The sequence below is a fragment of the Anopheles coustani genome, chromosome 2 (assembly GCF_943734705.1).
Source record: "Anopheles coustani chromosome 2, idAnoCousDA_361_x.2, whole genome shotgun sequence".
Taxonomy (NCBI): domain Eukaryota; kingdom Metazoa; phylum Arthropoda; class Insecta; order Diptera; family Culicidae; genus Anopheles; species Anopheles coustani.
The window spans coordinates 42,294,040-42,307,353 of NC_071289.1; the positions used below are offsets into that span (position 1 = coordinate 42,294,040).

The 13,314-nt window shown below is 43.8% G+C and overlaps 2 protein-coding genes across 3 annotated transcripts; one reads left to right on the forward strand and one right to left on the reverse strand.

Moving 5' to 3' along the window:
- Positions 1 to 5,189: 5,189 nt before the first annotated feature.
- Positions 5,190 to 7,697, reverse strand: LOC131266065 (outer mitochondrial transmembrane helix translocase-like). 2 transcript variants are annotated; one of them, XM_058268417.1, is made up of 4 exons: positions 7,361 to 7,697; positions 6,759 to 6,997; positions 6,126 to 6,694; positions 5,190 to 6,023 (listed from the first exon to the last, which is right to left on the reverse strand). In XM_058268417.1, the coding sequence occupies exons 1-4, from the start codon at positions 7,525 to 7,527 to the stop codon at positions 5,910 to 5,912; spliced, it is 1,089 nt and encodes a 362-aa protein (XP_058124400.1). In that variant the 5' UTR covers positions 7,528 to 7,697; the 3' UTR covers positions 5,190 to 5,909. The 2 variants fall into 2 exon arrangements, with proteins under 2 accessions (XP_058124400.1, XP_058124399.1); XM_058268416.1 differs by having other exon boundaries at positions 5,190 to 6,694.
- Positions 7,698 to 8,114: 417 nt separating this feature from the next.
- On the forward strand, positions 8,115 to 12,919 carry LOC131266058 (CTP synthase). The gene is made up of 7 exons (XM_058268408.1): positions 8,115 to 8,602; positions 8,708 to 8,967; positions 9,447 to 9,617; positions 9,693 to 10,449; positions 10,518 to 10,674; positions 11,345 to 11,483; positions 11,547 to 12,919. Exons 2-7 carry the CDS (start codon positions 8,802 to 8,804, stop codon positions 12,098 to 12,100), a joined length of 1,944 nt encoding a protein of 647 aa, XP_058124391.1. The 5' UTR covers positions 8,115 to 8,602; positions 8,708 to 8,801; the 3' UTR covers positions 12,101 to 12,919.
- The last annotated feature ends 395 nt before the right edge of the window (positions 12,920 to 13,314 follow it).

The following is a 13,314-nucleotide window of genomic DNA, read 5'->3' on the forward strand; positions in this document are numbered from 1 at the left end:
GACACTGGGGCCGGGTGGAAAGGAACATAATTTGCCCTCATTGCAGTTGCAATCTGCAATCAACGTTACTTACTGCACGACGGGGCACATTTGGTGAGCGCATGTTGCTCCCTTTTTTTCCTCCGATTTTCTTCGAGCTTAACCGACTCACAGAGGCTCGTTGAGAAGGATGTATAGAAGTGACGGGACAATCCTCCCCGTGGGGGTATGATGGGAGGAAAACAGTTACTTGATTGGAACGAATGGAGGCGCACGGGTAAAAGGAGACAGCGAAGGACCCATAAAATCCTGTGCATTATTTTGCAGAACACACAAACGGTCCGAGAAGCGGGAGCAACTTGCACGGGGCACGGAATAAAGCTAAACTATTTCGGCCGCTCGAGTGCCCGAGTGTGGCAGGATGTGCATAACAATTTGATACCAAATATTCCAGGTCCGCGGGTGCTGGTGAGGGAAAAAAAAACTTTTTCCATCTGCTCTACTTACCTCAGTTCCCGCCGGAAGCCGTCGTTCGTAGTGCGCCTATTAGCACCGTTTTTCACCCGCTTTTCCGGAAGACGCGCGCGTTTGTGTGGATGTATGTGAGCACGTTCCGTTTCCCGAAAAGAGTTTTCCGCCAATAAAATTACTGGCTAATGCCGGACGAGCACACCTGCTGACAACTTTACACAATCACGTACTGTTTTACTGCGGCCCTTCGTCACGAAAGTTAAAATTGATATGATTTTTTGCCCGCTCTATGTTAAAGGAAGAGAAAGAAAATTGAACTAAGCGTTTTTCGCCGATGATTTATTCTTGTTCACGCCATGCTATGTCCTTTTATGGCCCTCTCTAATTCTAATTTGCATCCCCCATCAGTTACTAATTCAGTTTTTGATACAATTTCCTCGTGATTCTCCCATGCTTCCATCTTATTTAAAAATTCATGCTAGCTGTTATCTTTCATAAAGCTAACTCTTTACTGCCACTGCTGCTGAAACAGCTTTAGAAATTCAATCCTCCCCTATTCCGGTGGGAACCACAAATTGCTGCCATTTTCTACCTCCAGTCTTGGATGTAAACCCAAGATAAGGTATTTTCCTTCTTCTTCTTAGTTCCCCGAAACGAAAGCCCAAAACAGAACTGCTCATAATTTAGTTTCAATTGGCTTTTAACTTTCCTTCTCTTCAGAGATGGGGAAAAAGAAGGAAAAAGATTCTGTGGAAATTGAACCCCGACGGTGATTTGACGATATCGGGCCAATCGCTGAGCAGCCGTGTGTTGTGGTTTTCAAACAGAAGCTTTTTGTTGTGTTGGAGAAACAAAAAAGCGTAAGATAAACGGAACCATTTGAAAAACGAAATGAACGAAGCCCTAACACGCCTTTAAGGCATAAGATGAAAACCGCGCGACGAACCGAACGATACCAAAAGCTAGCTCCCATACAGTGGCCGGAAGGCAGGAAATTTGCCGCTGTCGTAAAAATGTTACCACACGGAAGCTCGATAGGAAGATGAGTGGTTAAATTTTCAACTTGAAATTTGAGGAAAATGCGTCGCCTTTTTCCTAAAAGCAGAATCCGCTACACGCACAAGAATGTGGAAGTTTCGAATGGCGATAGGGGAGACTGAGTTAAACGAATAAGAAAGGACAAGAACACTCGAATGGTGCGAAAAAACGGCTCCACGAAAACAAAAAAGCCTCCGGTTACTTTTGGCTTCCAAAATTGCCATCAGATTTTGCCTTCAACGCCTTCTACGATTGCGGGACTCTACGACACAAGAAGGCTATTGTTTGAAGGAAAAGCACAATCGATGCTGGTGTGTACGATTGAAAAGAGGAATGAGGTTTTCTTTTCCCTGTCTCGAGTGTTTTCTGCTTGCTTATTTCCCACACGTTTCATAACCGACGGTATAAAAAAGGGGTCGTGGTTCTCATGCTGTAGTCCGTTGGGCACAAGCAGTGATGTACCGAATCGGATTTTTATTTCACTGAGTGAGTGTTTTCCAGTTTCTAAGACGACTAAGAATTTTTTATTAATTTTCTTTTTTGTTTAGACGACTAGAAATTTATTATGTTTATGTTATGACACTAAATTTAAAAAACACTAAATATAAAATTACACTACATATAAAATGAACTTTAAATGAAATGTTTTCATTTGCAAGCCACGATAGGAGACATTTTCCTCCTCAATTTCCTACGACGTGTAATAAAAGAAGAAATGTAAATAAAAGTTTCTAGAGTTTTCTCAGTAAATACGGAAATTTAAATATAAGTGTGGTTTTGTTAAAGGAATGGTGTCAAAGGTATTATAATAATAAAATCATCTGATAAAAAACAGTAATCGACCCTCCTCCTAAAATAAAAAAGAGGTTCACGTCTCTTTTATAAGAACTGACATGAAACCTCAAGATCTAGGCTCTAGAAATAAATTTTTAAATTGAATTATCAAAAACCATCCAACCGCACTAAGCATCTTCTAGTTGCAAAGACTACAACGATAAACCCGAAAACTAAATGGCTAAGAAGGATATTTTAAAAGCTACATCACTGACCACAATCCTTTTCCACGTGTTCCGTTGCTTTTGGTGTGCGCTCCAATAAACACACATACCTTCACATGCATCCAGTGGAGTTGTGTGGCGTTTTCTAATGCGACAAAACGACGGACGCCTGACCTCGAACCGGACGATGTTGATAAGGTTTTTGACTCAATGGAAATGGCCAGCGGTTGAATAGGTCCTGTGGACGTACACGAAGGACGTACACCCTTGTTCTGTAGCCATGTTTTCTAAATGGAGTTGGTTTTTAATTATAGTATTATTTTGAAGCAACGGATTCAAAACAAACTTCATATAGCGTAAGTGACTTTAGTGTTATTTCGCGAAAAAAAAGTTAATAAACTGTTAAAGCCGAATAAGAATGGCGCCGCTTACGCTTCTCATCTAATAGACAGCTGGATCGAAAAGGACGAAAGCGGACATCAAACACTGCCAACGCGATTGCAAACAAGCGTCCTGTGCTGACACTGTTTGCTCCGGTCGTGAAATAAGTTTATTTTAATTAACTCCTTCCAACACCGACGTCGTAATGGGACGGAACGAGGACTCCATTCCCGGGGCACGCTTCCACCGAGAACGGGATGAGCTTCGGGACCGAGGGTTTGGAATTTAATCTTGAACGGCATGCGTTCGCGCAAAATGCGTCCTGCAGAACCATGAAGAAGGTATGTGTGAAAATGGGAGAAACATGGGGCCTGTGCGGGGAGCCAGATGTGACGTTCAATGAGCCGTCAACAGCAGCAGCTCCCGCCGCACCAGATGCTGAAGATTCTTGAGATTTCCCCCAAGCGGACGACGTCACGAGCCGAGCACGTGAGAAAGCATGGTGGGAAAAAATGGACGCAGATAGAAGAACGTTGTGTGTACCACTTCTTTCTTATTTCGTCGTCGACCAGATTATAATCAAGCGCACACATACGTGCACACGGAGACAAAAAAAAATACACGCTTCTCGAGGCGCCAAAAGCGTCATCGTCGTCCTCGTCCCGGGACGATACAATAGCCCTAAAGGACGATACACAACACGGCTCCGTCATTTCGAAAAAAAAGCTCGCTCGAGGATAGGACAGTGAGAAAAACAAAAAAAAAACAAAAGAAAAGCTGACTGCAAAAGTGACGAAACGATCCCACACCACACTTCGGATAATGTACAATTCCTCTCCGCGCTTCTCTCCCCGATCCTCCGTAGCGTTTCCTTTTCGCTCTTCACGTTTCGATTCATTTGACTACGATAATAATACGACTAGGAATTCCGTCCACCGTTCAGCTTCGGCTCTATTTCAGCACACACCATCCTGGCTCGTCCTGGCAACCCAGACACATACACACACACACACTCGCTCACTGACAAAACACGATTTTGCGTAGAGTATTGACCCGCGTACCACCAACCAACCATCCAACCAACCACCGAGAATTCGTTTGAGTGTACACGCCGAAGCTGTTTTCCCCGTATTTTTTGACAGCCAAGCTGTGAAGGTGAGCTCGGGAAAATGGCGCGCACATTATGCACACAAACACAACCGAACCACACAGAAACGCGAAGGAAGTTCAGCAGTCCACTCTAGTGTCCGCCAGTTGGTCACCCGTAGATGAAACAATGTATGGCCTTTGGGCCTAAGAGAAGGGAATGGATCAACCGAACACCGTTTTCGTTCACTCTGTTGAGGAAGTTTTTTTTTGTTTTCGGTATCGTACATCCTCACTCGTCTACCATTTTCATCACAGCCTACAAACTAATCACCCCTAACCTTGCAGTGTCAAACGGTTGACACCACACACTGCTTTTCCTTAATATTCGTTCTTCTTTTTTTTTTTGCCCTATCAAAAAACACTACGAGCCAAAAACACAACTGTGTCGCAACTAGGAACTCACGTTGGTGGCGTCGAGCAGCAAGTCCGCACGGTACCAATGCCGAAGACGTTCTAACGTTCGCGTATCCCTCGGCAAGGACCTTTTATGCTGGCTCGACGATGACCCGAGTCGTCTTTCGTGCACGATTCGTGCACAATGGGGAAAGCTTTCAGTGCGACTGACGCTCGGGTGGTTGGTGAAAGTTTTCCCCACGAAAGTTCGCAGACATCCTTACTATCCGGAATGCTTCATGGTGATGCCGCGGAAGAGAGATCCACAAACTAATTTTTTACCACATTCTTTAAATTAACAATAACTTATAATCCGTAAAAAGTAAAGCATCACCCAAACTATGTTTTTCTAGCGCACGGTTTGGTTCAACATTAAGCAAACCGCGTATCGAATTTAAAAAAAAAACTCTTCCATACTTCCTTGAATGGAGGCGCATGGTCTTTCACGAGTCCATGCAGATGATTTTTCTCACAATGAATTTAAAGCAGTAAAGCAATCGTATCGTATATTTTAGTGTACATATTCCACTTTATTTTCTCTGGATTTTAACTCACTGTTTTGCATCACTTTTAACGCGCTACTTACTCATCAGCCTTAAACCAAAACACTATATCCAATTACATTATTCTACATTTTAAGATGCCACCAAACGGAATCCATGAAAGTGAGGGGAAGAAACGAAAAGGGATGATGAAACGGTCAAGTGAATGAATCCGATATAGTATTAAACAAAAGCCTAATGCTATAAAGCGAACCTATCCAGCTATCGAACTGGTGCATTTTCTTTGTTTTTTTTTTTTGTTTAATGGTAATTTTTATGTGCGTAACATGCACCTACGTGTAATACACCATGAGCTGTTCGCTGGACATACAGTGAAGCAATAAAACTACCGCGCCTAGGTGAAGGTGTATGGCGAATCCATGGTTCCTCTGTGTATGCCAGGTAAATCTTACATCCGATTGTTTAAACAATTTGAACAATTCAACGTGTCCTTTGGAGGATAAATACAATATTGCGTACCCTTCGAGTCCGTTCTCGTTAGGATTTACATTTTAAGCTTTTTGTTTTGTCTTCATCATTTTCCGTCCTGTTACATGTGACAAACACATCAAGTGATGGTTCTTAAAACACTGATTCGAGGCTGTTAATCCGGAAGTTTAGTTTACTCGTAAATAGTGACTCTTTTTTCGATAATGGGTGTGTGTGTGTGTGTTTAAGTGTATAAAACTATGCGTCCAAGAACTTACTAGTAAACGTTAAACCAAATATTTTTATGTGCTTTTGCGTAAATATAGTATCCATCATGGCCTACCACATCCTTGCCAGCTATTTATGCACGCATCACGCAAGAGGAAGATGAATATTTATATTTTTTCGTTTTGAATGTAGAATTTCTTCTCTTTGTTAACACTCATTTCTATGTAGTTTGCTTTCTCTTGTAGACTAGTGAACAACCTGGAAATAACCATACGCCAACTAGCAATATCTCCTAGGCACCTTAATCCAAATCGATCCGTGCGTCACTAACCACGCCTGTAGTGTACTTGGAGTGTTTCATGCCGCGCAGCGATTCCGTCAGATCCTCCATTGTGATGGCGGGGGTACCCATTTCCTGGAAGGTTTGAGAAACGCCCGGCAACACACCATTTCCGTTAGCCATCGTCTTGGAGGATCCTTCAGCGGTACCATTGGCGTGTGCCTTGTTTGCAGCCGCTTGAACCGCTGCAATCATCTCCTTGCTCTTCATCACTTTCCGCACTCGGTGAACCGACGCGTTACGGCAAATTTCCTTCAAATCCGAACCGGAGAAACCGTTGGTTAGGCGGGCCAGCTGGGCAAAATCGATCTCTGGCGAGAGCCGCTCCTTCTGCAACACAAGTTGTAGGATTTTCTGGCGTTGCTCTTCACTAGGTAAGCCGATGTGGAACTGGGCTGGCATACGACGGAGAATAGCTTTGTCAAGATCCTGCGGACGATTGGTGGCCCCCATGACGATTACGGTCGAATCGGATTCGGTATTAAGGCCGTCCCAAAGCATCATAAACTGCGTTTTCATCATAGCCGTGGCTTCGTGATCGGAAGAGTTACGCGCGCGAAGGAACGAATCGATCTCATCGATGAAGATGATGCATGGTTGAATTTTTACCGCCAGCGAGAACACAGCCGACGCGAGCTTCTGCGACTCACCATACCACTTGTCCGTCAGCATCGCGACGTCCAGATTAATGAAGCGCATACCAGCCTCCTTTGCCGTTGCCTTGGCGATTAGCGTTTTGCCACAACCTATCAAATAGTGAAATTTTATCAATGTTTTGTCGACATACGCAGTGAGAAGTAACGTCCTTACCAGGTGGACCATAAAGTAACACTCCTTTCGGTGGTTGATAGAGCGCCGATCCGGCAAACATGTCACGGTGGCACACGGGAAACACGAGACTCTCCTTGATTTCCTCACACACGTGATCCAATCCGGCAATGCTGTCCCAGCTTTCAGAAATGTTCTCCGGCACAATCAAGTGGGACGCAATAACCATTTCGTATTCGTTTAGGTTCTGTACAGCAGATTTTTTGAGTGTGGGACTCAACCTAAAGTGGAACAAAAGTAGCGTCAGGTTGCAAATAACATTAAAAAAGAAACATTAATCATCATTCGACACATGGTGCATAGTGCAAAGGTATCTCCGAAACCTTCTGAACTCTTGTCTGCATAGCAGCCGTGTTAACAACGCGAAGTTATATAACGGTGCAAGAGGCTAGCGCCAACATCCATCGTAACCTCTTGTCGCTGTAAAAATAGCAACTGTTTGCCGGTAAATCTACCGCCATTCACAAAACCTGCAGAAAACAGTGCACGACCCAGAGCAAAGTGGCGCCTCGGCGGAACGTGCTCATTTGGTATGCAAGCGTAAACAGGGCACCCGGGACTGGTTTGGACTTTGCACTACTTACTTCTTCAGAATATCCTCCGCATGCTCGATGGCTTTCTTTTTGGTTTTGTTGGACGGATCCAAATTCCGGATCAACCATTTCGCAGAGTAGTAGGTGACGATTGATAACAGCGAGATCCGCAGTACGAACTGCACCACCTCGTTGCGTGATACGTTCACTCCAGACATTACGCTGTTGTTATGGGAAAACGTTTAACGCGTTCGGTATCCGAAGGACTGTGCCCGATGTTACGTTATCCTACGGCAGGAAACTGATTCTGGACCTTCGTAAAACGTTCCTCCTGACAAGGAGGTAATGACGAAATGCTTGCAGATCTTTTCTACCTTGTTTGCTACGTTTTCCACTTCTTTCTTTTCGTGTGTTCGCAGTTGACAGATCTGCTGTTCAAATGTCAAAATTCCGTGAATTTTGGCCCTAGTTTACACTACCAGTTGAAGAGTTCAATGCGGATCGGTAAGTTGGTGCTTACGGAATATTTTCAGTCGATGTTTTGTATTTATTCATTGCTTTTTGTGATGTAGTATTTTCAATACACAAAAGGAACAGTATTACCTAACGAAGCATTGAAAAGATCAAGTTTATCATAGCTCCTGCGTAAAAGGATTTTAATAAAATGTAAACATTGAAACCCGGTGAAAATGCTACCACAACAAAACATTTCGCACAAACACATCCAAATGCGCGCCAACACCTGACGGTTTGCAACTGACAACTGTCCACAATTGCGGTTCCGCAAACAAAATCATCAGGCCAAACCGCGTGCAAAGTCGGAATTCCGTCGTAGCTAATTATTGTGTGCGCAAAAAACGGTGCAAGAAAATTGTATTTCTGATCCGCATTCAGTTTGTTTCATACGGGACCGTGGTGTGAATCTCCGAATGATTTAATCGCGGCTATCGGATAGTACTTCAACTTGGATTTTAAGGCGATCAAGTGAAGAGCACATTTCCGATCCGGCTCGACGTCACTGCAAGGGCACTTCCTTTCTTTGTTTTTTTTTTATAATTTAAAGGGCTCGGAAAAGCGCATTGTGTTGGCGGGGTGGTTGTGGCTGTTTGTTTACAAACAGTTAACGCTAAGTAGAAACAAATATCTCATTAATTGAACACGAGGCCGTCTAGCAGCGCGTGTACATGTGCTTGAGTGGCGACGAAGACCGAAAGATTATTTTGCCAACGCAAGGTGCATCCGACAGTTTTTCGCACAAGAACTCCTAGTTCGTTGCAGCTGTAAGAAGAAGCCGTAAGTTGAATCGCCATTCGACAAACGTTCAAGATCGTAGGACGGCCCAAACCTGTTTGATTTTGTGCGTCAACAGCTGGACTCTTTTTTACCTGTTTCTTTCAGCAAACCTAATCACAAACCATAAGCAACGGGGACAGCGAGCGAAGGTGCTAATTTTGCCTGAACCAGTAGCAAACGCGAGGAAGCGAAAAAAGCCATGAAATACATTCTTGTGACCGGTGGCGTGATTAGCGGCGTCGGCAAGGGTGTTATTGCCAGTTCATTCGGTACGCTTCTGAACGCGTGCGGCATCGGTATCACATCGATCAAGATCGATCCGTACATCAATATTGATGCGGGGACATTTTCACCTTACGAGCACGGTAAGAAAACGACACTCGTCACACAAACACCCGACGAATCGGTCGTAAATTTGTGCGGTCAAATAATTGCAACACATACGATGACGGCGGTGAAGGTTATGCATGCCGTTTGCTACGACCGAACGCTGAAAAAGAAAAAAACACCGAGCAAATCGTCTCGGGCTCGCAAAATAAGGGAATAGTTTATTTTTAAACCAAACTGTTAAGAGAATACACTGCAGCACCCTTCTCTTTTCAACCTTTAGGTTCGATATATCCGGTTCTGTAAAAGTTCCTTTGAAAGGAATTGGAGACATTTGGTTTGTTGTTTCGAGACATTTTTAACATCAGGACGCTTTGTAATATTCGAGCCAAATCGGTTTCCTCATATATATTTTTTTTTAATTGCTGATTATTCAAGCCAAAAATATTCTCTGTCCTTATGGGCCATTGCTCCCCATCTTCCCATATCTGAGCTCTCATATGTTTCGCTGTTTTAGGTGAAGTATTCGTGCTCGACGATGGCGGCGAGGTCGATCTTGATTTGGGGAACTACGAACGCTTCCTGGACATAGTGCTGCACAGAGACAACAACATAACGACCGGAAAGATTTATAAAACGGTCATCGATAGGGAGCGTGTCGGAGATTACCTTGGAAAAACAGTTCAAGGTAAGGATCATTAGTGAGTGACGTTGTTTAGCTTCGGATGAATGATGTTGTTTTGTGTGTTTGTGCTTTCTTCAGTGGTACCACACATTACGGATGCAATCCAGGAATGGGTTGAGCGGGTTGCTAAGCAACCGGTCAAGCAGAACGTTCAACCGGAAGTGTGCATCGTCGAGCTGGGCGGAACGATCGGTGATATCGAGGGAATGCCATTCGTTGAAGCCTTCCGGCAGTTTCAGTTTCGCGTGAAGAAGGAAAATTTTTGCGTGGCGCACGTATCGCTCGTCCCGGCACCACGTGCAACCGGTGAACCAAAAACGAAGCCCACCCAAGCCAGCGTACGCGAACTGCGGGGCCTCGGACTGAGTCCAGATCTGATCGTATGCCGCTCGGAGCATCCGATCGGTGATGAAGTGAAGGACAAGATTAGTAACTTTTGCCACGTGGCACCGGAACAGGTGATCTGCATACACGACCTGTCGTCGATCTATCATGTGCCGCTGCTGATGGAGCAGGCCGGCGTGATCGACATCCTGAACGAGCGCCTGCAGTTGAATCTGCCCTCTCCCAGACCACCAGAGTTCATGCAATCGTGGCGCGATCTGGCCGAGCGGGTAGAGAACGTTTATAAAAAGGTGAACATCGCACTGGTAGGAAAGTACACGAAGCTGGAAGACTCGTATGCGTCCGTCGCGAAGGCGCTCATGCATGCGTCCATTGCGGCCGGTTATAAGCTGAACCTAAAATTTATTGATGCGTGTAATCTGGAGCGCCAAACGAAGGGCGAAAACCCTCACCTCTATTATGAAGCGTGGCATTCGTTGACCAACAGCCAGTAAGTGCCCTTCGGAAGCAAGTAGCTCCAGTCAGCAGGAAGAGCTAATTTTTCTTTATCTTCTACAGTGGCGTTATCGTGCCCGGCGGTTTTGGATCACGCGGCATGGAAGGCAAGATCCGTGCGTGCCAGTGGAGTCGTGAGAATAATAAGCCCCTGCTCGGCATCTGTCTTGGGTTGCAGGCGGCCGTCATAGAGTTTGCACGGAATGTGCTTTCGATGAAGGTAAGTTGAGGATGCAGTTGCTTGTGCTAGTTGGAGTATCACGCAAGATTTTCAAAGGGATCTGGTAGTTAGCACTTGGATAGGGTACGTTTTACCAATGAATGCAAAAACAAAATACGACCACCTCCACAACAGTGTTTGTTTGGCGATATGGCCTCTCAGCTTATTTGCTAATTGATAACAAAATGTGTCTTACATTACTTTTAAGATCACATGTAAACATTGTGTATTTTTCCACAAACATACATGCTTAAATAGTATAATGCCAAAACACTATTTAGCACTTTAAAAGTATTTGTATTGTTTACAGTTACTAGAAAAATGTACTTCAGTATGTTTACAGTAACTAGAAAATACCATAATGGTTGACTATTGTTCATGTTACGTTCTTCCGTTTGTTATAAAATCATGCATCGTTAAATATTTAGTATAAACGAAATGTTAAAATTAAATCCAAAAAAAGTTGAATGATTAATTTACGTAGATTGCTGGAAAATGTGGGTTTTTTGTCAATTATATATACCGTTATAATAAATTATTGATTACCAATTACCAATTAGGTACTGGGATCAAACCATCGAATAGTATTGAAATGAGTCTAACAAATAGTCGTTTTCTAAACCTCCCAGAAGAAATTTGCATTTAGGTTAACCCGTTCTTTGCTCCACAGGATGCCAATACGACCGAAGCCGATCCAGATACGGAATTTCCATTGGTGATCGATATGCCCGAACATCATACCGGCATGTTAGGAGGAACGATGCGACTCGGCAAGCGAACCACCATCTTCAAAGAAGACAGTAAAATAAGTAAGTTGTTATAAATTTCAGGCGACTGCTTGAAGTACATTTTGCAAACCTTTCTTATCACAGGAAAACTATACGGCAACAAAACACAAATTGAAGAAAGACATCGTCACCGGTACGAGGTGAACCCGGAGTACGTGGCAAAGCTCGAGGCACGGGGAATGCGTTTTGTTGGGCACGATTCCGAGAAGGAGCGTATGGAAATCGTCGAACTTGCCGACCATCCGTACTATGTGGCTGTCCAGTTCCACCCCGAGTATCTTTCGCGACCCCTCAAACCGTCACCACCCTTCATGGGTCTGATCCTCGCTGCAGTCGGCAAGCTGGACAGCTATCTCACCAATGGCCAGAAGGTGCTGCTAAACCAGCCGCTCAACAATCACGTTACGGCCAGCGAGAGTTCCAGCGACGACGATCTCTATCACGGTCGGCAACAGCAGCAGCAGCAACAGCGGGTTGGTGCCGGTCGTGCAAGCAATAGTAGCACGTCCATCGAGCCAACCCCGAATAGTACGTTGACGCCGATCAAACAAGGATCACCGGCAAAAATGAATGGAACTGCGGTGCCCAACAATATCGCCAAGGTGAACGAAGCCGTACACGAGAATGGAACATGTTGAACGAATTATACTGCATGTTAAACAAGCAGTGCCGGGATCCCTATTAGCTTGTATTACTAAAGTTTGAAAACAATATCGTAATATTCCTCCACCTTTCATCCACGCAATTGCAACAGTTTGAACTGGATGTCTGGCCGCCGTTTCAAAATCAAAAAGCTTTGATAGGCTCTACAATTTTGGAGCGAAACGCATAACGACTGCTTCTATTTTTTAATGAAAAGAATTGGCCATGTCGTTCGTCAATCATAATCGCTATGAAATGCAAACGTTTAAATGAAGCCACAACGTGACAGCGAGATCTACAGACGCATATGGTTGATACTGTAACAAGACGATAGAAGATAAAGTATAAAATCATGAGCAAGAATTCCTAGTTTAAGCAAAGAGATAGGATAATGATAATGGAAAATAGAAAGAGGTATAATTGACTCCATCAAAAAGCCGATGGATCCGAGAAGATTTAACACATTTATTTGATGTAAATTAGCTGTGCGTTATGGTTTATTTGTTATGTCACGATATAAAACGACGAACAATGTTTCCTTTTCATAGAACTTTTTGTAATAGCAGAAAATTGAAGCAGATATGTTATAAAGCTCGTTCAAATGTGTTGAACTTTTTCAATGCCTCGGTGGTAAAAAGTGCTAGTAAACTAACTCCTTATGAAAGTGTTAGGTATTAAGAAGGACAACTATGAGCAACGCATCTAATTTGTGATTTCCGAGGAAGACGTTAAATACTTTCTTACTATCTAGCTAAGGTAATATAAGTAAAAAACATTTTCAAATTTTCAAATTCAAATGTGTAATTCTTATAACGCTCTTCAAATAAACTTATGCAAAATGAAAACACCGCTTCGTGGAATTTATTGATTAATCATGTTTGCCAATGCCTATCATTTTTGATATACATATAGTTACGTTTCACGCAATCTAAGACAGGAAGCAGTTATGTAGTACCAGTTAACGGAAGTAGGATCTTCGCTGCGCCAGACCATTCCAAGCACCGTGTACCTGGCAGTAGCATACCCGGAGAAGACCCGATCGTACTTCGGATATGTTTCCTTAGTGCGGAACTGAAGCAGACGATCATGTTTGAGGGCACCAAGACGACGACCTGGACCAGAACGGACCAACAGGAACCCAAATAAGCTACCACATCATTCGTGACAGAACAAATCTTACCGATTAAAGGCAGGGACTTGCGCACAACAC